The 26,325-nt window shown below is 39.0% G+C and overlaps 2 protein-coding genes across 5 annotated transcripts in view; one reads left to right on the top strand and one right to left on the bottom strand.

The window, feature by feature from the left end:
• focad (focadhesin) overlaps window positions 1–1,923 on the bottom strand; it is a 57,503-nt gene extending 55,580 nt beyond the window's left edge. For 2 of the 3 annotated variants that reach the window (XM_017426978.3, XM_037976449.1), the window contains exon 1: window positions 1,854–1,923. The gene's annotated coding sequence lies outside the window, so the exon portion shown is untranslated. Of the gene's footprint in view, window positions 1–333; window positions 690–1,853 lie in introns of those variants that run through there. The other variant, XM_037976448.1, reaches the window with a different exon arrangement.
• Window positions 1–26,325, top strand: part of mllt3 (MLLT3 super elongation complex subunit) — a 66,069-nt gene that overhangs the window by 729 nt on the left and 39,015 nt on the right. The window contains exons 1-2 of one of the 2 annotated variants that reach the window (XM_017426977.3): window positions 7,330–7,464; window positions 8,083–8,263. In XM_017426977.3, coding sequence (XP_017282466.1) covers window positions 7,453–7,464; window positions 8,083–8,263 — 193 coding nt within the window. In that variant the 5' untranslated portion in view covers window positions 7,330–7,452. Of the gene's footprint in view, window positions 1–7,329; window positions 7,465–8,082; window positions 8,264–26,325 lie in introns of those variants that run through there. The other variant, XM_025008252.2, reaches the window with a different exon arrangement.

Genomic DNA, 26,325 nt, shown 5'->3' with positions numbered 1-26,325 from the left:
GGGGGGGGGGTTGTCTAGGAACATGAAGATGAGTTTATGTAAACTGGACGTGCTCACATCCACAAACTCATGTCTAAAAGCCAAAAAGGAGGAAAGTTAAGAGCTTAGAAGAGCACGATGTTAAATATAAATGGTGATATATTCAGTGCTGTGAAAAGGTATTCCCCCCTTATTGATTTCTACTTTTTTTTTCGTTTTCTGTCACATCTAAATGTTTCATATCGTCAAACAAATGTTATTATCAGACAAAGCTCACCTGAATGAATACAAAATGCAGTTTTTAAAAGATGATTTCATTTGTTTAGGGGGGGAAAAAAAGCTATCCAAACTAACCTGGCTCTGTGTGAAACAGCAATTGCCCCCTAAACTTAATAACCGTTTGTGCCAACGCTGGCAGCAACAACTGCAATCAAGATAGCTCTGAGATAACCGGCAATGAGTCTTTCACACGGCTGTGGAGGAATGTTGCTGCTGTGCTGTGGATCCTCGTCCTGCTGCCGAACCCAAGTGAGCTTGAGCTTCAGGTCAGGAACTGATGGCCGGATTGGTCTCCTTCAGAATTCATGGTTCCATCAATTACAGCAAGTCATCCGGGTCCTGAAGCAGCAAAGCAGCCCCAGACCATCACACTACCACTGCCATGTTTGACTGTGGGTTTCATGTTCTCTTTCTGAAATGCAGAGTTAGTTTTACTCCAGATGTAACAGGACACACACCTTCTAAAAAAGTTCCACTTTTGTCTCGTCAGTTCACAGAATATTTTCCCAGAAGTCTTGGGGTTTATGAAGATGTTTTTGGTAAATGTGAGTCAGGCCTTTGAGTTCTTTTTGCTCAGCAGTGGTTTGGGCCTCGGAACTCTCCCATGGAGGCCATTTTTGCCCTTCATCTCTTTCTTATTGTTGAATCATGAACCCTGAAGCAAGTAGGATCTGCTTTAGATGGTCTGAGCTGTCAACATGTTAGGAACAAATATTGCATGATCAGTTAATTCTCAGCTACTACCACACCAAATACCTGCTCAGTATATGTAATAATGACTGAGTTATAGCCATTTTTGTTTTGTAGTTTCAGCTGGTTATGGCAGCCATTTTAAACTGGGTTGCCTCTAGAAGTGAATCAGTTGTGAATGCTCGTCCAATGATTACTTTCTGACAATTTCATTAAAATCCATTTAGTGGTTCATGAGATATTTCACTAACATGGCTAACGAACACACAGACAGGTAAAAACATTATTACCCTTTGGAGGCGGGTGATAATGTTTTGCTCATATCTCCCTCACAAACATGGCCTGTCCTCCTGTTTGGTTAGGATCTGTTCATGCTGGGTAATAATCTTTAGCTCTAAGAACCTGCTCCTCCTATTGGCCCTTTAAAATTTTTTTAAATACATGACTTTTTAAAATAATGTTAAGGCCGAATTATTAAACGGTTTCAACTTAGTAATAAAGTGTTTGCAGGAGCCATTTGTGCACATCTGTAAGCTCATACTAAATAAGTAAAGAAAAAAAAAGACCTAATTTGGCCGTAGTTCTGCCTGTGATGAGTTTTAACAAGCTAGTCACAGTCCTGACAACAATGGCTTCATTTTCATTCACCTAGAAGGCCAAGAAGCACTTCAGTGCTTTAATGAACATCTAGAGTTACTCTTAGACTTTTAAATTATATTTTAAATGGCTAAAACACTGCTGTAGGGTTCAGTGAAGTCAAGTTAGCGAAGAGTTAAACTTGCTCAGTAGCCATAAACTAAAATGCTAACACGGGATGCTAATAGGTTAGCAGTATAAAGGTTCGTTCAGTCAGATTATTAAAAAAATACAGGAAAACAGAACTTATAGCTGCTGATAAACTTTACCTCCATCATCCAGCCGCCAGCAGAGTAAACCCACATGAAGGTACGGCAAGCGCCGAGGACCAAAAACTAGTACCGCCCGCGTGTGGCTGAACTGACTTAAAGGGATAGTTCGGATATTTTAAAGTGAGGTTTGTTGAAAAAGCTATTTCCATTTAAAAAAGGAAATGGATTAGTAACAATCAGAAATGCGTCCAGAAAGAACAAAACTATGTTTACAATATTAACCTTTATTAGCAAAAATTCTGTTGATAAAATTGAAACTGAAAATGAATGGATAAAACACACAAAAATTAGACAAATGCTTGGAGGACCATTATCTGTGTCAAAGGTTGCGTCAGTAATGTTTCACAAAATGAAAACTGTATCAAAGCAAAATGGGAACTTGAATTAAATATTAAAATTCAAGATGACCCAGGAAGAGATGAGTCTTTGTATCTACAGAGGAATTATTAACCAGTTATGGAAGGAATTTAACTGTGAAGTGAAAATGAGATACCCTAAAACACCTGTTACTATTTCTATAATTGACCAGTGGATTTAACATTTATGCATCGTTTACAGTAGTCCATGTTAAAATATCAAATTAGTATTTCCAACTGCTTTACTGACCATGAGAACGGATCTACAATGACATCCTGTGATTCCACAGATGTGGAGTTGTGTCTTCTTAAAACATGGTGATAAGATTACATATTATCATTATATAATGATTAGAAAATAGCCATTTCTGCTCATTCTTTTACTAAACACAACTTGTTCAGAGCCACAAAAGGTGCATGGAGTGTGAAATAAAACACAACTACACAACAAATTGTTTAAATTAGTTTCATTGTTTTACACATTAGGACAAAGATAAGACCAGGCATTTTGTATATACCACTTTTGACTAATTTAAATCCTGAATTATGCAAGCCTACATGAGAAAAAAATAATATAAGAACCCTACTTTGAAATAATAAAACATAAGCTGGAATCCTAAAAAATGATTTAGAGTGAAGATAATAATTAGGTCAGACTGTTGGATGTTTATTCCTGACTTTATGTATTTATTTTAATAAAGCCAGAGACCACCATTTATTTACCCTCTTATGTTAAGTTTTTATCAAGTCTTTTCTTCAAAGTTTTATTGTTATCAGAGTGATATGCCATATTTTTGTAGGACTCCTTATTTTAATGACTTACGTTGCAGTAATCTGTGACAGGCGTGTAAATCTGCAGTTGTTTTTTTGTTTTGTTTTGTTTTGGTTTTCCTCTTGGCAACATTCCTCATTTTCTTCTGTCTAATTTCAGAGAAAGACCCCACTATTACTAACCTGCTAACCAAATAGGAGCACAAAGTCAGCCATATTCTTTCTCCTTATTTGTATCATTCTGTCACACAGGCTTTATTTCAACAAGATTGGACAGAAAAACTGTGAACAGTAGCCTTTTCTGCTGTGGTCATGAATATAAATACTCTTTCGATTAAAGCCACTACAGAGGGTCCAAAGAGCTGCATGTGGCCCGAGAGCCGCAGTTTGCAGACCCCTGTCCTAACCTGAAGGTCAGTAGTTAAATCAGGGCAGTAATAACAGTAATCAGGTGAGTCAGCATGAGTTGTTTTGACTTCCCCCTCCCTTTTAAAGTATTTCTTTAAACTGCGATCTGAGATTTGTTGGATGAAAAACAGGAATATGATCACAACAGCAGTTTAAAAAAATAAATAAATGTTCTCCGAGTGTCATTTAATTTGTCAGAAAGCGCTTCATTACTAGTTTCCCCTGGGACGTGAAGGCATCATAATTACACCGTGTGTTCCTGCTCTCCTCTGATTGGAGGTTGGCGTCTCGTGCTCCGCTGCCCGAGTGAGTGGAGGGAGGGGGCGGGGGGGGTTCGCCAGGCTGCGCGTGCGCCTCTCTCCCACAGCCGTCAGGTTTGTCAAAATCATCTTGGGAGGTAACGGAAGCAGAAGAGTTTTTCTTTCAAAATTAAAGACTGAGAAAACCATTTGAATTTATTTATTTATTTTGCTAAATTTAATTTGAAGTGTTCTAAAGAAAAGGATGAGGTGCATGACTTATTTATACTATTTTAAGTTAATACTAAGAGTTTAAAAAAACTTAGCTATATTATCGCCCATCCCTGAAGGCAATAATGTTTTTGCTCTTGTGTGTCTGTGATTGTTTGTCTGTTAGCAAAATATCTCCTGAATCAATGAACAGATTTTAATGAAACTCTTAGACAGTAATCACTGGATGAACATCTGCAACTAATTGATTTTTGGAGTCAATCCAATTCAAGATGGCCACCACAGCTAAGCAAACTTAGCAAACATAAAAAAAAAATTTTTAATTCAACTATTTTTACAGATACTGAGCTAAAGTTTGGTGTGTTGGTAGCTGAAAGTCATCCCAAACGCACACTCTTAGAGCTAACTGACTGGCAAGATTTGTTTTAAAAACTTTGCCCTTACCTGTTAGAGTCAGCTCTTTCTGTCTATTAGCAAAATATATCATGAGTCACTGCATGTATTTGAATTAAGCTTTCAGAAAGTACTCATTGGGTGGTACCTCTACAACTGACTATTTTTTGGAGTCACCCCAGTTAAAAATGGCCACCACAGCTAATCAACCTTAGCCAACACAAAAATGGCTCAAAATTAGCCAGTTTTACAAATATTGAACTAATCTTGGTGTGTTAGTAGCTGAGCATCAGCATCAACACATACTCAGAGCACTGAACATTGTTCAAGATTTTTTATTAAAACAATAGCACCAATAAGTATTGGTGTCAACCCTGTCTGCTGCGTTAGCAAAATATCTCATGAACTACTGGACAGATTTTAATGAATCTCTCAGAAAGTAATCAGTGAAGGTACATCTACAGCTTATTAAGTTTTGGGTTCAACTCAATTCAAGATGGCCACCACAGCTAACTGACCTTAACCAACACAAAAAGGACTTTAACTCATTCAGTTTCCCAGATACTGAGCTAAAACCTGGTGTGGTGTAGCTGAGAGTCATCATCAACACATACTCCAAGGGCCAACAGATCACGCAAAATCTCACAATATTGCGTGAGAATGTCCATCCATCCATCCATCCATCCATCCATCCATCCATCCATCCATCCATCCATCCATCCATCCATCCATCCATCCATCCATCCATCCATCCATTTTCTCTCCCCAGCAGTCACTGTGGGAGAGGCGGGGGACACCCTGGACAGGTCTCTGGTCCATCACAGGGACACATAGAGACAAACAACCTTTCACGCTCTCACTTACACCTAGGGACAATTTAAGAGTTTGCGTGAGAATGTGTACAACTTTATTTACAAGGTGTGACCAGAATATAAGATCATCCCTGAGGTTCAGATGATCTCAGTTTAAAACTCTGGCATTAAAAGTGGCGGGCGACATGCATTCCTTTAAGTAAGGCTAGGCCTTTAATTTTTGCCAATGCGTATGGACGAGTGAAATAACTTTCATTTTAGGTGTTGTTGCAACTAAAAACTTGGTTTTTAAAATGCATTTAAAATGTCTCGAGTATGTATTTCCTTCCTACTGCTAAAAAAATGAGCCATTAAAGCAAGAATGGAGGTCTTAGGAAAGACATTTCGCCACTATAAACAGCCACCATAAACATTTTCATGGGTATATTGTATTATATTACCTTTTTCTAAGCACATACAGTAAATGCCTGGCAGAATGGCAAAGGCTACATTTTAGGATTTGCTACTAGAAACAGTTTTTCTGTCAGATAGTTGACCAGTTTATAGGATGAGGAAATCTAAAAGATGCTACTGAGGAGTTTCTGCACGAATCAAAGTGAAGATTAATCTGTCAGCTTCCTCAGACACAACACTCTGAAAGCTATATGTCTATATGGGGCCGTTTACAAAATGTCCAAAAGGTAAATGAAACTCGCTCACTTCCATGTCTGTGCAGCTTTTTGACGTGCGGTGCGATTGCTTTCTAAACTCATGCCGTTCAGCGTGCTTGTGGTGAACCGCTTTAAAAGCAGAAAGTAGCTGTGCACATGTAACGTTTGAAGGCATAAAATATGACATTGTAGTAAAATACAGCAAGTTATTCGAACAACAAGGAGAACAGACATAAAGACTTGCCTTTAATAAAAGCTCTGTCCCTAAAGCTCTTACTGGAAATAAGCGTTTTGGCATTTTAAGGATATTTAAATGATGATTTTTTTTTAAGATATCAGGGTGCAACTTAACGAGATTCTTTGTCACTTGTGTTACTCGATAATTATTAATCCTCAGTAATAATCATTTTACAAATAAGGGAAGGACTGGAACACCTATAACTGGAACAACACAAAGCTGAGCTCGGTCTCGAAGCAGGTTGGACTCCATCAGGGCTGTCCCTTGTCTCCGATCTTGTTTGGGGAGTTCATGGACAGAATCTCAAAGGTGCAGTCTTTGAGAGGAGAGCGTCTGGTTTGGGAACCTCAGGGTCTCGTCTCTGCTTTTTACAGATGATGTGGTTCTGTTGTTGCCGTCTTCAGGCCATGACCTTCAGCGTGCATTGGGGTGGTTTACAGCTGAGTGTGAAGCAGCTGGGATGAGAGTCGGCTCTTCTAAGTTTGAGGTCATGGTTCTCAATCAGAAATAGGTGGAACGCTCCCTCTGGGTCGGGGATGAGTCTTTGCCTCAGGTGGAGGAGTTCAAGTATCTGAGAGTCTTGTTCATGAGCGATGGTAGGATGGAGCAGGAGATGGATCAACAGATGAGGTCAGCCCGCAGTGATGAGGGCATCGCTTCAGTCAGTGGTGGTGAAGAAAGAGTTGAGTTGAAAAGGCAAAGCTCTTGATTTACTGGTCTGTCTATATTCCAACCATCACCCATGTTCATGACGTTTGGATCATGACGGAAAGATCGAGATCCCGGATACAAGTGGCTGAAATGAGCTTCCTTTGTAGGCTGGCCAGGCTCAGCCTTAGAGATAAGGTGAGGAGCTCAGAGTAGAGCCACTGCTCCTCTGCATCAAAGGGAGCCAGCTGAGGTGGTTCAAACATCTGATTAGGATGCCTCCTATTGGAGATTTTCCAGACATGTCCCACAAGGAGGAGATCTCGGGACAGAATTTGCAGAAGGGATTATTTACCTTCTCTGGCCTGGGGAAGCCTTGGGATGTCTGTATCTCTCTCCTTGACATATTGCCCTGCTACCTGACTACAGATAAACAGTAGAAGATGGATGAATGAATAACTGCATAGTTCTAAACATGGAAGTGAAATCACCTTTCTAGAACTATAGTTTGTTCTTTCCTCTTGCCTAACACTTCTAAAACTCGATTTTTAATTTTATTTTATTTTATTCGGCTCTATACAAACTAGATTAAATGGTAAACATGGCTCTTTCTGTCGCAACTGTTCCAGTGCCCCCCCCCCGTCTCGGCTCGGTGTGTTTATTTTGAAAGCCCTAACCGGAAGTAGTTTGAGCGCTCGCGGAAGCTTGACCGCCGGCGAGCCTTTGAAAGTCTCCAGTTTGACTTGAGTCCAGCAGAGACCATGTCCGCCGTCAGAAGCGAGCTGCGCTCACCTTTAGTCCCGTTCAGAACTCGCTCTCCATGAAATAACAGCGACGCGAGGCCTCAGGGATGGCCAGCTCGGTGAGTAGCCGGCCGGAGGGCTGCGAGGAGCGGGGAGCACCGGACCGGTAGGGTCGGTGTTTTGTTTTTTTTTTTCCTCCTCCTCCGGTAAGGAGGATTTTCAAGCCGCACGGCTCGCTAGTCTCTACGTGCTCCTAATAACCTGAGTTAATACTGTAGCTCAAGACTGCAGACACAGATTTTCAGCGTTAAAACACACACACGCACATATATATATTTTAAATTTATTCCTATTTCTCACAACACATCCATGAATTGGGCTGAACGGTTCGTGCAGTTTACGACACAACCAAAGTGCGTAATAAAAAAATAAAGTCACTTTTCTTTTTTTAAAAAATATTTTACCTTATAACAGTGGGATTAAAAGAGGAAAGAGGCGTAATTTATCGTACGGACAGTTTTGTATTAATGAGTTTGCGTGCATTTCACAGCATTTATAACCGATTTTTGCAGGTGTTTTAATTAGTGAAGCTGCCTTTAATGTCCCCATGTAGCCATAAATAAATAAATAAATAAAGCATTAGGACAAGTCGGATTGATGTGCTGTCATTTTATTTTATTTTTTTGTTATGATTGCGTTTCAAACTGGAGTGACTCCGGAGTGTGTGGTTCCCACAGGGCGCCGTTCAGGTGAAGCTGGAGCTTGGACACCGAGCCCAGGTCAGAAAGAAGCCCACGGTGGAAGGCTTCACCCACGACTGGATGGTGTTCGTCCGAGGCCCGGAGCACAGCAACATCCAGTACTTTGTGGAGAAAGTGGTGTTCCACCTGCACGAGAGCTTCCCCAAACCAAAAAGAGGTAAGGGGAGAACCTGCAGGTTTTCTGCTCCCTGAAGCGGTGGCTCTGACAGAGCCTGAGGTTCATGCTGACCTCTGATGGCAAAGAGCTGTGCAAGATGTTATCATCTGAACCAGCTTTGGATGTACTTGTAAAGCGCTGGACTGCACAGTGACAGGTAGAGCTCTTGCCCCCGCAGCAAAAAGGTCCTGAGTTTGATGCTCGGCTTGGAGTTTACATGACTGGCGACGGTAAATTGTTCCTAGGTGTGTGTGTGTGTGTGTGTGTGTGTGTGTGTCTGTACGTGGGCCCTGTGATGGGCTGGTTTTTCTGTCCAGGGTGTACCCCGCCTCTTGACCAGTGACCAGCAGAGATGGGGCCCCGGCACCCCGAGACCCTAAACAAGCAGGCTAAGAAAGTGGGATGGATGAACGGCTCTGTATGGTCTGCATCTGAAACTGAGTGATCAAGCAAAAAATAAAAAACAAAGGGGACAGTGTGGTCATCTTTTGCAGCAGGTAGTTATCTGTGGTTAGTACCTTGTCAGCCGTGACATCAGTCACGGAGCACGGAGTGTGGAGAAAGAGGCAAAAGTCTTCATCCGGCTAGGCTAATGGCTGTCCAAACAAGGGGCCCGTTGCTGTGCTTCAGGCTTACTTTTTCCGAAAAACAACATACCAGTGTGAAAGAACGCTCCGTTAGCGAATATGAACCCTCTACGCCTCAGCACGGCACCGTTTGTTCAGTTTATTGTTGTTTTCTTCACTGAACGACGTCCATGTTACTAGCAGAAAACTGCGTTAAGCAAAAGTGTGCAGAAAACTCGAGACAGGCTGGTTGCTGCTCAAGCTGTGGATCTTGGCTAACGTCACCATTCAGTTTGATTCCGGTTCTTCAGTTAATGATGTCATGCATCCATAGATACATTTCAGTCAGGTAATTCCTCATTTACCACACAGTCATTTTTCCCCCTCATAAATGTATCATTTCAAAATAAAACATACTTTTTAGCGCTTTAATTTTTTAGTATCCTCACTTTCAGTGCTGGTGTCTGTGTAACACACCTCGGGAGTCATAACGCATTAATAGTAACTCAAACAAAGTGATCTGGAACAGGATATACTCGTACACACAGAATATATGCAGTCTTTGTCAGTCATTAGTATAAATATTTCTAAATAACTTTCAGATGTGCATCACATTCTGTAATGTGAACGGACGCTGTAGAAATAAGACTCACACATTCTGGGCTGAATAAATATAGCAGTACGCTCTCATACGTCACTGTTTATTATTCACAAGACGGGCTGTTAAAATATCAGATTAAAACTTAAAAACCACACCAACTTTTATCTGTACTTATTCATAACGGCTGACGTGCTTCACTCACCGAGTCCTTTTCACAAGTTCAGCATAAGCAGGTGAAGTTTATATCGGAGCTCTGAGGTCCAACTTTAAAAGTTTGCCTCTCCTCTCTCTCAGACTTGAAGGACACAGTTTGTTGCCAGTTTTGGTCAGGACACTCTTGTAAATGAGTTTTTTAATCTCAGTGAGTTTTCTACCAGTAAAATAAATAAATAAATCTCATTAATCTTTATCTCATTAGTCAGGCAGGTTGATTTTCTCGAATTAGCAGACGTTAGATCTGGTTGAAAACAACTTACTTGCCTCGTATTATTATTGGTGTTATCAAAGTATTTTGATTTTTTGAGGGGAGTTTTACAAATTCCCCTTGCTTTATTTAAAGACCTTATACCTCCCCCTTTTATTTAAGACTTTTTCTGATGTTTTTGTACATGATATCCCAATTATAGCTAATTATTCTCTTCAAATGGGTATCGTTTCTACTGCCTTTTAGACCGCCATCATTAAACCCCGCCAAAAGAAAGACAACAAGTTTCAAACCTGCCATTTGAAAGTAAAGTTTTAGAGAAGCTTGTTTTTAAATACATTTAAGGATTTTTAAAATACCTATAACATTTGTGAAATCTGTTAGTCTGGTCTTAGATTAAATCGTCAAACAGAAACAGAATTTCCAGGTAATTTACAGGTATCTATATCATCACACACTTAAACATGGAGTTCCACAGGGATCAGTTTTAGGCCCTAAACCTTCTAATCTGTACATGCTGTCGTACTTTAGATTAAATAATCCCAGGTGTTCCACCTCATCACTTCCTGCTGAGCCCTGTTGTCCTCCGCTGTAACGTTCCCACGATGGTTAGTGTAATGTTGAAGCTACACGATCTTATTCTACTTCTCCTTTGATGTTTTATATAACTTTAGAAAAGGAACTTCTCCCTTGGTTTGTTTTGGTTTGTTTTTTTCGTTGGCAGTCGGACGTAGCTTTCTTTTCTGACTAAACAGCATGTGTATTTAAACACTGTGGTCAGAAAATCACTAATTAAAGGATAGTTTCTTATAATTCTGTGTTGTCTGAAATGAAAGCTCTTAGTCATGTCCTGTTACTGCATTGTTGCTAAATCATTAGTGTCAGCATCAGGATGCGTCCAAGAATCCAAAAGGTTTCCACTGCTCTGATTTCTCCCATTAACTGTCTGTGTGTTTATAGAATGTCACCAAAATAGAAGAATTCCTCTTTGTAGATTTCTTTACAGTCAGAATAATCCCAAAACATTTCTGCCTTAAATACAGACAGATATCGAACTGCACCACTAGAGCTTTGATCAGCCGATTCTCTTTCAAACTACGGAGAAACAGAAAAGATGTTAAACTTAAAACCAACACCTCCGGTTTACTTTCCATAGCTTTAGAATAATACAACTAAACTCTGCTTCTGCTTCCAAGCGAGACTAAATTAATATGCTGACTGAATTCAAGCCCAAATCAGAATACACTAGAACAGCATTGGAAAAAATAGATTATTGACAAGACTTTGTGTTTGTAGTTATCACCTTCACTTCCAACATTTAAATACATTAATTAGCACCTTTCCAGCCAGCAACACAAGTGCTGAGGAGTTTTATGTGTTTTTTTTATCCCACTCATCCTCCAAACATGTCTTTCGATGTTCAGCAGTATGGGGTTGTTTTGGTCAAAATGATGGTTTGAAATTCTTCACATACTGTCTGCTGGGGACAGGTCAGCCCCGTTCCTCTCTTCTTCCTCAGCCGTACCTTTTTAATGTGAGCACAACTTGGTTCTACGTTGTTTCAGTGAAGGCAGCACACGTTACTATTAAAATGGAAATGATCCAAGCCCATACCATGACAGAACCAGACTTTCGGACTTGTTGCTGACAGCGTTCTGGATGCTCGTTTCCACTCAGTGATGGTCCTTTCCAAATGTCTGCAGTCCAGCGAGATTCCTTGAGCTCCTCATGATATTCTGTTCTGGAGACCTGAGAGGCCTGTTTGTTAATGCTGAGACTTTCTAAAAACGTTTCTGCTTTTGTTTCTTTCTTTGAGGATTGTTGTTTTCAAACTGTTTATGGGTTTATATTTTGTGCATTAAATGACAAACTGGAGACCGCTCCATTCAAAATGGACGATCACGCTGCTGGTTCACCTGTATCAGCATTTATATGATCCCTCTATGAGAGATCACAAAGATGATCAAACGATTCAAAACTCTTGGAAGATACTGCACCGACGTAAGCGTCAAGTATAAACGCCTCCACCTCTCGCTCAGGTCCGAGCGTGGAGCCCTGTGCGACTCTAACTGAGCCTTAATGCTGCGAGCGGTGCAGCTTTGTAGTTTAACCAAAGTTGTACTAAAACATTACAACTTCTTACATATATAAGGTGCTCCGGATTATAAAGCTCACTGTGGTTTTTTTTAAAAAATTGAAGGCTTTTAAGTGCGCCTTATAGACCAGAAAATACAGTAGATTATTCCTATATAATTAGTGAATGGTGAATACTTGAACTTCTAGCTGCAGAAACATGTCCACAACATGTTCCCTGTATCTTAGAGGTGAACTCGGAGCTTAGCTGTTTCTCAGAGCTTCCAGTTTGATCCACCGTCACCTGTGGTCATGAACCCTGGCAGAAAATTATAAATACATGCAGCTGAAACTAGTTCTCATAGATGTACAGATGTGCTTATTGACTCTGATTAGTGAAAATGTTCAGAAATTTGGGGTGAACTACTGCTCTACCCCAAAGGTGGTTTACCAGTGAAACAACTTTGATACAGTCTGGTCGTGTGTTCACAGAAAGAGCAGTTTTAACAAACTCACACTTGTCTGTGTGCAGTGTGCACCCATCGTCCAACATCCAGGTGCAGTTTTAGGCTCCTGCAAACTCCAACCAGAGTGAAGATATTTAGGAACTCCAGTTACAGTGATGTGTGGACAGAATTATTATTATTTTTTGCTTTGTACATCACATTGTGTGTCTTTTTCTTTATGTTTTGACAATGGCATATTCTCCCAACATCCATGTTTCTGACAGAACAATTAGGGCACGAATAAAACAATTCTTGTTAGCAAAGGCTTTTACTTTATGACACTTAAATATAGTTATTCTCTGACTGAAGGGAGGAATGACTCATCAGAAATGTATTCTGTAGAAATCACTAACTCTGCTGGAGTATACACAACCAGGTGCTAAAAGCAACACTTTGGTCATAAGCTGAACCAGGATTTAGCTTGTGAAATTTAAGAACAAAGGCACTGCAAGATGTAAAAACTTGTGATTTGCGATATTATTGTTTAATATTTAATATATTTAATATTTAATATATTACTATATCATATGTGATAATCCCCCCTTTTCCTCGCCCCTCACCTTCTCCTCTGTCATCACCATCATGTAAACCAGATGTGGCATAAAGGTTAGTGAGAGTCTGATGGATTGACCAAATATACTATCAGCACCAAAACATGAATGTTGGTACTTTAAATATAAAGACCTATGATTTTTTACAGTCCAGGCAGTCCTTTCCAGTATGATATTGTGCTCACTGATATTGATAAATTTGTGACATACTATGCAGCCCTAGTTGTCAGATACAAACTTTTGTTATTTTCATAGCAACTCTAGTTCTAAGGCTTTTAAATGTTTGGAAGTGAATGAAAACTATTATCAACAAACCATATGTTATTCTGTATTGACCTTAGATACAGGGTTGCACCGATACCATATTTCTCTTCCAAACTGAGTACAAAAACTTACACTTGAATATTTGCTGATACTCAGTACAGGTATGAGTACAAATAAATACACTTCTTACAATTACTCTGAAAATATGTTTGAAAATCAGAGGAGCTTCCTTGTTGTGTTACCTCCTTAAACGGAGCAACAGTCTTTTCCCAAAGCGTCCCACTGGTGAGGGAGGCTCATGCTCGGATCTGTATATTCTCAGGACCGTCTTCTTCTCACTAACAGACTGTTGCCATTTCTCGCTGCTATTAGCAAACTCTTTGAACACGGTGTTATGTTGGTCTTTTAGGTGTTTTATCAAATTGCTTGTGTTGAAAGTGCTAGATTTAGTCCCTCCTCTGGACAACACTGCTGAGGGTAATTTAGTCTGCTTTACTTTTGTCTCCATTATTCACTTTGAGATCCCTCCATATGGCTTCTTCTTCTTCTCCTGGTGTTTATTGGCAATTAGCAAATAAACAGGGTGTATTACTGCCACCAGCTGGTAAGGAGTGTGGATCAGGACAGCCAACTCATAAAAACTACCTCCACATGGCTACCATGGCTCTTCCTCCAACACCTGACTGTTCGACTAAGAAATGGTGTAAAGTGGTATTGGAACATTTTATTGACAGTAACGGACTAATATCTGATACTGTAAACATGATGGTACATGGTTGTTTACCTCGTGTGGGCGTGTGTCCGACTGGTAAACTGTCCAAGGTGTACCCTGGCCCTGACCCCTTACCTGTTCCCCATGATCCTGAACAGGATGAAGCCGGTACAAGAACTGAGAGTACATAAATAAAACAGAATACTTTATTAAACTGGAACATTTGGCAAAAAAAAGTTACAATAAGAAAAGAATTTAAACCAAACAGAGCAGAACTCATCATTATTAGAACAAATAAAAAAAAAAACATTGTTGTTCTGTTCATGTGGCCTTGTGATTTCCATGATGCAGAAAACACGGACAGAATTATGGAAGTAGACAAATAAAATGGAATCCACAATGCAGGATATTGTGTAATATTTTTAAATTGTGAGGTTTCCTCCTATATAATAATCTTAGTGGTTTTTACATTTTACAATGATTAAAATGAAGAAGAGAGATTGTATTTTGGTCAGTTCAGCCTCCTGCTTGTGTGATGTGTTCACGCTCAAAATAAAATTAGAAAAAAATTAAAACAAAAAGAGAAACCTGTAACAAATAGTTGTTAGTGGTTGGTTGAGGACTCAAGAGTGCAGAGCAGCAGGCAGGTATAAATCCAAAAATGTTTTAATAAATGAAAACAAAAAACCCAAGACTGACCAAAGGAGTTGCACATCAGGATCTGACAGAGTGTGAGACAAAACAAGGAGCTTTTGTTTACTGGGAGGCATGATTAGCAAGTGGGAGCAGGTGCGTTAATTGCAAATGGCTGACAGGTGAGTAAGACCTGTGAGACAGGGAAGCGGAGAACTGTGGTCATGGAACAAAAAACAAACCAAACTACCAGGCTAACAAAAACAGATGATTAGGAAGAGAAAACACTGGCAGAAATAAACTGAACAGGCTGATAAAGAACAAATAATTAAAACAGGGGTGAAAAAAACTAGATTTAATCACAAAAATGCTTTAAGTGCACCTTACAGTTCTGAAAATACGGTAATCCTGAGCAAGCACAGGGTGGAGGGCGACAGTGGAGAGGAATAACTCCCTTTCAACAGGAAGAAACCTGTCAGAGCACATATGAACGAGAGACTGAAACAGGAAAGGCTGAAAGTCCTGCAACTCAAACTCTCTCTGTCTGATCTTCAATTTATTTTAGGCATGGGCCGCTGTAAGTATCTGACAGTATAATAACCATGAGAAAAAATATGGTTTCATAGTATTACAGTATTAAAAACAAAAATGTAAAACATGGCTTATTTGCTTTTATTTGAACAGAAATGCAAATACTATTACTACTGCTTGTACATCACCAGGAAATACAAAAACCTCCAGAATCATCACACTGCTGCCTAAATCATATTACTTATAGCTTAATAATGTATATATTATAAGTATGCATAATAATCTTTAATCATTTAATTTTATTAAAAATATAAACAACAAGACTGAGAGAACACAGGTGAACATGTTGACAGCTACTCAGTTTATAATTAGTGTATCAGCTTTTCCTGTACTTAGGACAGATTTTAAACCAATTTATGATTACTTTTAAATATTTCACTTTCTAATGATATTTAAGAGCTAGGCAATTTTTAAAATTTTGTGATTCATGTCTTAAATTCATCACTAGAGTCAACAGGATGTTTTAAAATAGTGAACAGATTGGAGAGGACAGTTTGGACATAACTCACCATGAGCAGCTTTTTTAAGGCTGCTGTCGGCAGTTCTTCACATAAATATGTGTCGCTTACTGAGGAGCTGAAGTGTCAAATTTAGGATACTGTTTTATGTTCAGCTGACTGTTATGTACCCAGTAACAAGATTTCTTGTGCCAAAAACAAACAAAAAAACAGTTGTCTTCCTTACGAGCTTCACAAGGCACACACAAGTGGCAAACTAAATTATATCACCTGATCAGTTTATTTAAAACACCAACGTAATTGTGCTTATTGTTATTACTTCTCTTCTGTTTTTACTTTGTATGGTAACATTGAGAGCCTGACAAGCTGATGGTGGCCGGGTTATTAGCCTCTTTAGCTAGCCTTCAGTTCTCTGTTATTTCACCTGCTGACATGCTAACTCTTGTAGCTTGCTGCAAATAGAGACGGGTCTCGCTCCTCTGGTAGACACAAGCCACGGCTGACTCGCTTATCCTCCTGATAAGATGTTCAACAAAACTTCCTTTTTTAATGAGTCGTCCCCCTTCGACTACGGTACACAACTGAACGATAACTCAGGGCAACAGGTCCGGTCACAAGCGGGGAAATGAAAATATATGCCCTGTCTCTGTTATCTCATTTTTAGGCATTTAAACCGTAGGAATGCCATGTCAGGAAAAAAAAGCAGTGTTTTTGACACTGTGACCTTTTAACAGTGTGGCATGCCTTGAAACTGGTTATCGGCCCAAGCTCATTGTATTCGTCTTTATCTGAGTTGTATTTCTCAGGGGAGGGGTCCAGCAGACGTGATGAATGAAACTTTAGACAAAATACGTTTATCTGCCGCAGTGTTTGTGAAGTCAAACTGATCCCCGAGGCCCTCGCTGCCTGGGGGACATCACCAACCAGAATACACAACTTTCATATTAAGTACACTTTTTAAAATAAACTTTGTATTATTGTGAAATCCTGCTCACCATATTCCATTACCCAGCTGTGTTTTTGTTATTGCTGTGTAGCTGTGAGCGAAAAGCATTACACCTCCGGCTCGTATTTCTAAACGGAAAGCTTTGCATCGTGTTAGGACTCTGGCAGGTTGACGTGAGCTCGTTTTGTTGTTTTTTTTTTGTCTCAGCAGTCGGTGTGTTTAACTTTCCAGCTGATAAACTTTTAGAGGTGAGCCTCTTATTTCCCTGCTTGTCACACATGGTAGCTTGCCCTGAGCTCCGAAATAAATCAGGGAACAGTTTAACACGTCGTAAGCGCAAAGTAAACCTGTCAGGGGAAATGGAGCGTTCACATTTTGCACCGCAGCCTGCTCTTTTGTGTGCACATGTTTGAAGTGTGTTCGTTATGTGTTTTAGTTGAATAACAGGAAGAGTTTTGGAGTATTAAGTATTTATGTTGCTACACCAGAGGGCTGGATAATTATTCTGAGAATGAGCAAAGGGCCTATATTTATATATTTTTTATAGCTCAAACAACTTTGAATCCTTTTACAACGCTTCCTGTTTGTAAAGATCCAGGTGGAGATAATTCAGCGCAAACTGCCAGCTGCGTTTGAAAAATGGAGGTTACGTGTCTGAACCTTTCGCCGTGATTCTGCAACCAGCGAGCGTTTCCCAGTGGTCTGTCAGAACTTTAATGAAAGCGGAGAGCCGTAGTCATATTTCAAAGTTTCTCCAGCAGATTGAAAAATGCAGCGCGACAGATCATCGCCACTTGGCTCCCGTGCAGGTTTGATTTACGAGGCAGCGGAGATTACGAGCAGCTTTCCTACCTCAGCTTTTTCTTACATGCTTCAAAGATTTTCTTTTTTTTTTCTTATCAACTGATCTGTTTTGTTTAGATTTATTGCAACACACCTTCTCCACAAAGAGGTGCGTCAGACAAAAGCCCAGAAAGCCGCAGAACGAGACCGTCTGTAGCTTCCTCCCACACTCGCTGTTGTTTCTTTTTCAGCACACAGAAGCTGCCAGACACGCGCTGAGAATAATGACAAATCAGTCAGTAAAGCTGCCACCATGCTTTATTATTGCCATGCGGTTAACGGGCCGGCGTTGAGGCGTTGCTATGGAGACAGCCAAATGGCAAAGCCGTTTCGAACAAATGGAGGTAAAGGAGCTCTTTGGAACGAGTGAAGGGGGTGCTATTTGGGCAGTAGGCAGCGGCGGCTCATGCTGCTTAAGCACCTCATTTGTAGCTCGGGCTGCCATTTAATCTGCACTGGAGACGGCGTCTCCTCAAAGGTGTTTGTGATATTTCAGAAGGTTGTCACTTTTATGGGAAGATGTAAGACGATGTAATGAGGAAAGAAATGGCACACATTAATGAAACAAAACTGTGGGAACATGAAGCCTGAGGTTCTTTGTGTTTTCATTGTCAAACATACTTTTCATGAAAGAACATTCATAAGGCCTGTTCTGTTTTGTTGATCTGATTTTCTTATATTATTTTTACTCAACCAAAATAATACTGTTAATATTATTCTTTTTAACACAATGACTCTTTGAGCTTGGAAACATTGCATTTATTTTACTTTAAAAACAATGAACTGCCTTAAACATGAATTCTTCCTCGATACCTACCTGTTTGACTTTAAAATAAATGTATTCAGATGTAGGCTAATAAATACAAATAAATAAATTTCCAAATTTTTATGCACTTTCACTAGCTGCTATTGTTTTATTCCCAGTACTGTTTTTTTTTTTACTGAACTCCATGTTTTATAATTTTACTTTTTTCACTTAAAGCTGCTAATCCCCAAATCATAAAGAACCTTTTTCTTTTTTTTTTTTTTTTTTACCTTTTTTTATCTGAATTTCCCCTCTGTGGGACAATAAAGGTTATTTCTTCTTCTTCTTCTTTAAAAAATGTCTAATGAAAGGATGGATTGATAAAAGTTCAACAACTAAATGGTAAAATATCCTAAATTTCTACAAAAATACAGCATAAAGTTTTATCATTCAACATAACATTCAATGATTTAGGAAAGTGACTAAAATCAATTTTCCATTTTTAGTCATTTTTTAAAAATAAAAACAACCCCTTTTGAGTCTTTTTGTGAAGTGTAGTGACTCGTGTTTCATATGAGAGTAAAGAAACAGTTCTTTTTTTTGTGAAATAAAAATCTTTCACTTGTGAACCTAAAATTCACACTATATTCTACAGTTATTTCATCAAATATAGTGTAAGCCTATTGTACTGTGACTGTGTCCTTACTGACTTAGCGCCGATGATGATGTTTCTGTCTCTTTGGATGTTGTTTTTGTTGAGAACAGCTTTTATTTTTCCCCTGGACGTTCAGCCGGTCAGCTTTCAGCTGCTTCAGCTCGAGTTCACAGGTTTTACTGAGGCTACAATCATTAGTTTATTCTGCTGAACACTTCAGAAGTGCATCTTTTTTGGAAGGCAAGCCAAAAATAAGATTTATTCATTCAACATCTCAGGGCACTGTACAGAAACAATCATATATATTTAAAAAAACAATTAGTAAAAGTTATCTATGTAAGGAAGATTGTGTTGAATCTTCAGTCTCCCATCTTAAGCAGCACATTGGTGACAGTGGAAAGGAAAAACTCCTGTTTAACAGGAAGAAACCTCCAGCAGAACCAGAACCAGGATGGGGGGGGGGCATCTGCTTTGATTGGTTGGGGTTTGAGAGGACAGGAAAGAGAAACAAAGTATGTTTGAAAAGTGGATGCTGATAATAATCCTTTTTGTCGATTACATAGTTTTTATGATCGTTTGGAGTCATAATCAAGAACACAAATTTGAGAAAATGCACATCCTGAACACAGAATCAGATACTGGTGGTTAAACACCTGAGAGAAATCAACATTTACTTTAAAAGTAGGTGCATGAACCTCTCCTCAAAAGCACGTCTTGGACAATACATAATGCGTGAGTCATGGGAGCAGTAAATACATTTAATAAATGTCTGTGAGGATCATAATTTCTAACACAAGGACTTCATATTTTCAGTGGCAACTGTAGCTTGTAAAGGAAGCAGCACATTATTTTGGTGGTGGCTGAATGTTTGGCTTTCAGTCAGTGGTGCTGCTCAGTTTTTACTGCCATTGTATTTTAGTGGGAAACAAAAAATAACCAATGTGGTGAAAACAAGCTGCAGATTGAACCGGTCATGCTTTTATTTATAAAAAGAGATATTTCAGTGAATTTGAAGTGTGATAGATAGATTTTTGAATGACCTCTGTGTGGAGAAATCCAGCTGAAGTCCACTTTTTGTACTGCTTGGGGGACGTCTGTCAGGAATTTCATAATGTGTTTGCTGGAATATTTGTTTAATGCAAAACTGACAGCTGCGTCTCATTCTAATGTCCACTTCAGTCAGTCCTGAGACTCTGTGCTGCACACGTCCGTCTGGACTGGTCAGCTGCGTCCAAGCAACAGTTTTACTTTCACCTTATCTTGCTGATAAAACCAAGGCCACAGCTGCTACACTGTTTAATGAGCTGGGTTCAGTTCTAAAAGGCTGACCAGGTTTAAAATACTGGAGTACTTCAAGCTAGCAGACGATAAAAGGTTGGTTTTTACCCCCTGGAAGGTTTCCTTGTGTGACAGCAGCACAATAAGAGAGCTGCAGACAGACAGAGGGGCTGTGAGGAGCCGACAGGAAGAACCAAACCTCCGTAAGTTTATTTTAAGCTCCTAAATGACTCTATGAGGTTCGACAGGTTATCTCTCTGCTGCATTTTTAGGGAATAAATGTTTGAGGAAACCTTTATACCAGAGCCTGATCCCCCGTTTAATAACGCCGTGCCAGTGTTGTATTGAGTTTTGTTCCCCATCAAGATCTGATTCCCTACCAGCTTCGTTCGGTTTTCCAAGTAAAATATGCTGAATTTTCGGGCCCCTTTTCTGTCTGTTGTAGCAGGAAAACACACCCTGATGGCTGCAGATGTCCTATACATACATGGGGACACCTGTGTGTTAATGTGCTGCTTTACTGCATTTATTTGACCTCTGCCTGTTTCACACAGTTATTTGTATAAATAATAACATCTAAATGAAGACAATTTAAATCAGACAAATTCATATTTAATCAATAAAATCAATAAATACAAGTCATATATAAAATAAAAAGTGTAGGCTAAATGAAGGAACATTTCTGTTACATTTTAAATAGTTGCTTGTTTCCCTCTTTCTGAAGAAAAAATTCCTGCAGACAGATTTCTCAGCACAGTTTACCGCCGTTCTTACCAAAAGTAGCCTTTAAACATGATGAATATTCAGGCTGTTATTTTTGAACACATAAGTAAGAAATAATTTTATCTTTGTCATGCTGGTGTTGGAACATTTTATTTTGCTACATTGTAAATACTGTGATTAACCTTGAAAGAAAAATTACTAAAGTAAAATTATGGATTATGATTTTTGGAAAAATAAAACTAGTCGATAGATTAACTGAAATGAAAATATTTGCTAGTCCTAGTGTGTGGCATGGCTTTAAATCACAGCTACAGGGTGTCTTCTTGAAGGTGCAAAGCGTCAGGTTTCCAAAATTGAAAGTGCTCAAAATTGCGATTGTGTGGACGGATTAAATAAGAATGCTATGTCAAAAAAATGTGTAGCTGTGGGATTGTACTTTAGTAATGAGTAAATGTTCTAAGCAGTCAGATAAATTTCTGTGTTGTTTTATAGATTAACATTTTGATTCTAACCTTTACATAACTTAGAAGAGTCCACTGATAATTTTACAGCAGACCGTGTACATCAGAATTACACTTTTTAACTTTCTAAAACCCTTAAAATGCAGGCCTAAGCCCCCCCACCAAGTCTTTGCCCCTGGCCCTCAGTGGGGACCTAAGTGGCCCCCGTACCCCTGGCATAAAAGATCCACTTTCCTTCAAATTGAATCCCCCTGGTCGTTGACTTGGATCAGGATTTTAATTTTGGCCCCATGTAAAAATGAATTTGAACTTAGGAGGTTGTGACTGAAGAGATGCCTGTCAACTCTGTTCATGGCAACACCTTAGGAGTGCATAAGAAAAAGATTTTTTTTTTATTATACTGCATACCTTATCTTTAAAGTTTCCTTAAAAATATTAAGATCTCCTTCTTATGAACTCAATATTAAGACTGCACAATTTTTGAAAACATGTTTGTTGTTTGATGTTTAACTTGTTAGATATTGTGATGATGATCGCTTTTGCAATAAAGGCCTCAGCTTGTTAAGTGTTAAAGTTTATAAGTACAGTTAGAAAAGGTTTGAACAAGTATGGTTTGGAAGGGTTGGAGGAGAAAGCCTCTATTTTCTAAAAAGAATACCGCAGCTCAGCTTAGGTTTGTAAAGCTGTATCTGAACAAACCACAGAACTTCTGGAACAAGGATTTCAGTACAGACAAGATCAAATTAAAGATATCTGCTCATAATGCACAGCTCTATGTTTGGAGAAAACCCAAACACAGCATCTTGCCACAAACACCTCATACCACCAGTCAAGCATGGTGGTGGAGCAGTGATGATCTGGACTTGTTTTGTAGCCATCGACTTCTGAGCACCTTGCAGTCGTTTAGCCAAAAATTCAAAAAATAAAATGTGAGGCCTTTTGCCGTAGTTGCTAATGCATCAATATAACAAGTTTTAAAACGGTCCTTCACCTAAAACTGGACCAGCTCTGTTAGCAACAAACACACCCACCTGAAGATGGTCTCAGCTTCATCTCATTAGCACCAAATGTGCTATGAATAAGAGTTCTTACGGGAACCATTTTCTCTCTAAAATAGGTACAAAATTCCTGTTAGTCAGATGCCTGCACGTTATCATGTGTTTCCTAACTTTTAAATTAGAGCAGTGGTGCTTCTTTGACTTGACACTTGTGAAACTTCACCTTTTATCTTGGATCTGTGGCATTCAAAGCGCCCTCCCAGAGACTCAGAAAATCCCAAACTGTAGTCAAACTAGACAACAAATAGTTGAGGAGAGTATCTCCTTTCCTCAAAGAAAGGCTCTTCTGTTCTGTTGGCCCGAGTAGTGACAGCATATACAGACCCACAGATTGATTCCTTAATAGATTGGGCCAACATGTTTGCCTCTGGCCGTCTCCTGGGCTCTGTGCAGCACTTGCACAAAACCTTTTAACTCATCTCGGGCTTAATTTGAGGCTTGTGTGCACATACCACATAAGTCAAACCTCTGCAGTGACCTGTACAAACGATGCAGATCCTCAGGCTGAAATATGTCTTGGAAGCTTCAGTGCATTCCTTTTTTTTCCCCACTTTGCTGTGGTTTTGCTGATGTGATTTGTTGCAGCTCGGAGGACGCTGGCTTTGGTAAACTCAACATGAGGCGACGGATGCTTTACTGTAAATGTGCGCTTTTGAAGATGCTTTTTAGACAACATAAAGTCTGTTTGAATGACAACTGCAAAAACAAAATGTAGCTAGATCACACTCCTTTTTTAAGTAACATACATTTTTTGCAATGCATTATACAATCAATTCAATTTATGCACAATTGTCCTAAAGATATCGTACAATCTGCTTTAGCTTGTAGTCACTAACCTAGCTCCAGCACCTACGTCAGCACCCTTCTAAGTCTCTGCAATCTTTTTGTGTAAAGTTTCCAAATATCTGCAGTCCAACTCATACTATCTAGTTATCTCGCTCTTACACAAAGAAGTCATTTATTGTTAGCCTTCAGATATCTAAATCAATTACCACAGCTGAAAAGTTTACCTTGGTAAAACTCTGACAGAGGTTGTTTTTTTAATGTTGTACCTTGTACAACAAAATGCATAAAGATATGTCAATTATTTTTTATGATTGAAGGTAAAGATAAGAGTTAATCAGTTGCTTATGGAGTGTGCTTAAATAAAACTGAACTTTTTATTTTACTTTCACTCACTTTTTCTCTTCTAACTCCCAGCAGCACCTAGCAGCTTATATGGGAGGTTTATTAACATTTAACAAAGCATGGCTTAAAGAACTTGGTACTTGTCATTGGTCATAACAATGTTAGGGATAATATTCAATGGAGGGGCTCCTACATACCTAGAAATTAGGGGTGTGTGGATCCAAATATGAGTAATATTGATACTGATGTTTGTGTCATATCGGATTGACGTTATCATGATGGGGCTGATAATAGTTTGTTTCTCTCCTCTTCTTTTTTCCTTTCTAAAAGAGCAAAGTAAAGGGGAAAAATGTTGTGTTATTATTTGTTTCTGAACCAAAACTAAAACCAAGAAGAATGTACATTCTAAAAAATTCATCTCTACTTTGTACTGATTTAAGTTTTGAAACTTTAGTAGTTACAGCATAATGTTTTTTTTATTTATCTAGAAGCTTTGCATAAAATCTGTTTGGGATTTTAAGATACAAATAGGCAGCTAATTACCAGTGTAAAGCAAAAAAAGGGGTAATTTAATATTTAGAAAAATCTATTCAGATGTTGCATATTGGTGATAAAACGTGAAGAGCGTAGGATACGGTTATGAGGTAAAAGTATTAGATCAATATCAAACAAACCACTGCTGTTAGTGGGAATGCTCTAAAGTTGCAGGTAATTTCCAGCAATGTAGGATTTGTCAACTGATAAACGTCCTTATAGATTAAAATAGTCACATTGTTCTGTCTTTTCCATCTAATCTAAATTGTAAACACTGTCCAACAGGCATGTGTTAAAAAGTTTAAATAACTCCAGAAAGTTATCTGCCTCTTGGGTTAAGAAAATATACAAAAAACCTTTAAAGCAAAACAACAAAGCAGTAGTTTGCTTGATACAAAATAAGACAGTACAGAACTGGATAACATCTCCCAATGTGAAAATACAAAATAAATATCATATGTTAAACACTCACACCTAGTTTCTCAGCTTGCTAGTGTGGAAAAATCACACTTGATATCAGGAACCCAGTAATAAAGTGCCTCAGTGTTCCCGAGCCAGACCTCTGCACCATGTTGGTTTAGTGCTACTACATGTACCGTAACACCCCTAAGTGTAGGGAGGCCAGAACAGGTGGGATATGATTGTGTTTTAACAACAGGTCATTGTTTCAAACAATAGTGTTGCAAAGTATAAGAGAGCTTCAACCAAAGGAAGGATACTTATATGATAACATAATAGTAACTGTGTATCTCTTAAAAATATATAATAAAGTTCCAAACCTATGAGTTACAATTTACAGTTATGGTGTATTTATTATGAAAAAGGGACATTGTCAATGTAATTGTTCCCAAGTTAGCCAGATGATAATTTATATGGGATGTCCTGATTTTAGCAGATGCCTGATTTAGTCATCCATCCATCCATCCATCCATCCATCCATCCATCCATCCATCCATCCATCCATCCATCCATCCATCCATCCATCCATTGGTTCATGGAGGCAACAGGTCCAGGACAGAAACCCAGACCTCCCTCTCCCCAGCGACACTCTCCAGCTCCTCCTGGTGGATCCCAAGGTGTGTTCCCAGGCCAGAGAGGATACATAATCCAGGAGGCATCTTAATCAGATGCCTGAACCACCTCAACTGATTCCTTTCCATGTGAAGGAGCAGCAGCTCTACTCTGAGCTCCTCACCTTATATCTAAGGCTGAACCAGGCCACCCTACGAAGAAAGCTCATTTCAGCCACTTGTTTAGCTTTTTTTTGGTCATAATCCGTAGCTCATGACCTTAGGTGAGGGTTGGAACACAGACAAACCAGTAAGCTGAGAGATTTCCATTTCGACTCAACTCTTTCTTCACCTTGTCTGACTGAATTAATGCCCTCATTACTGAAGACGAGAGCCCGATCCATCGATCCATCTCCCACTCTATCCTACCATCACTCAGGAACAAGATGCCCAAATATTAAAGGCATCAATAGTTTTAAAAAATAAAAATAATTAACAGCCTTCAAAATAACCTTAAAAGAGTTCTAGATGAATATATTTAAATAACCATGAATGAAAAACCCTTCATATCAATAAAGGCAACTTAAAGTTAAAAATGTTGATTCTCAGAAAGCCATTTTTTTACAGTGTTTGAATAAATATTAGGATGAGGTCTGCCTGACAAAATGAAGCATAAACTACCACTGATTTGTGATTCTCTGAATGAAAAACAATTTGACCACTTGTTTTTTTAAATGGGACTGTACAGCCTCCTCTGGCAGCTCCTCTTATTGCTCCGTTCAAAGTTGATTTAAAGTGGACAAAATCAGCTATAACCATAAAGAATCTTACAAACCAAACATTTCTGTACTTCACAAACTTCTCTCTGAAATACTTTGAAGTTTCTCTCTAATTGAGCTTCTTTTTTGTGTAGATTTAAGTAGATGCCATTTCTGAGAGCGAAAGGACAGCATCAGGACACTCATCAGTTAATAGGAGACAAATGCAGCAAGATCATCATTAAAAAGAAACCAGGAAACACAAGTTGAGAAACAGAGAAGGAGCCCACTGCTTCAATGTTAAACCAGTACCTGAAGTAAATTCTAATTGGACAAATAATTATCGCCAGCTGCCACAGGCGAAAGGGTGATTCTGTTTTTGTGCAGGTCTGTCTGCGTGTGTGTGTGTGTGTGTGTGTGTTTGTCTGTAGTCTTAGCAAAAAAAATCATAAACAAGTGGAAAGATTTTAATGAAACTCTCAAGTAATCATTGGATGTAGATCTACAACGGATTACCTTTTGGAGTTAACCCCATTCAATATGG

Source organism: Kryptolebias marmoratus, linkage group LG7 (assembly GCF_001649575.2).
Source record: "Kryptolebias marmoratus isolate JLee-2015 linkage group LG7, ASM164957v2, whole genome shotgun sequence".
NCBI classification, from domain to species: domain Eukaryota; kingdom Metazoa; phylum Chordata; class Actinopteri; order Cyprinodontiformes; family Rivulidae; genus Kryptolebias; species Kryptolebias marmoratus.
This window is presented reverse-complemented; position numbering and strand designations above follow the sequence as displayed.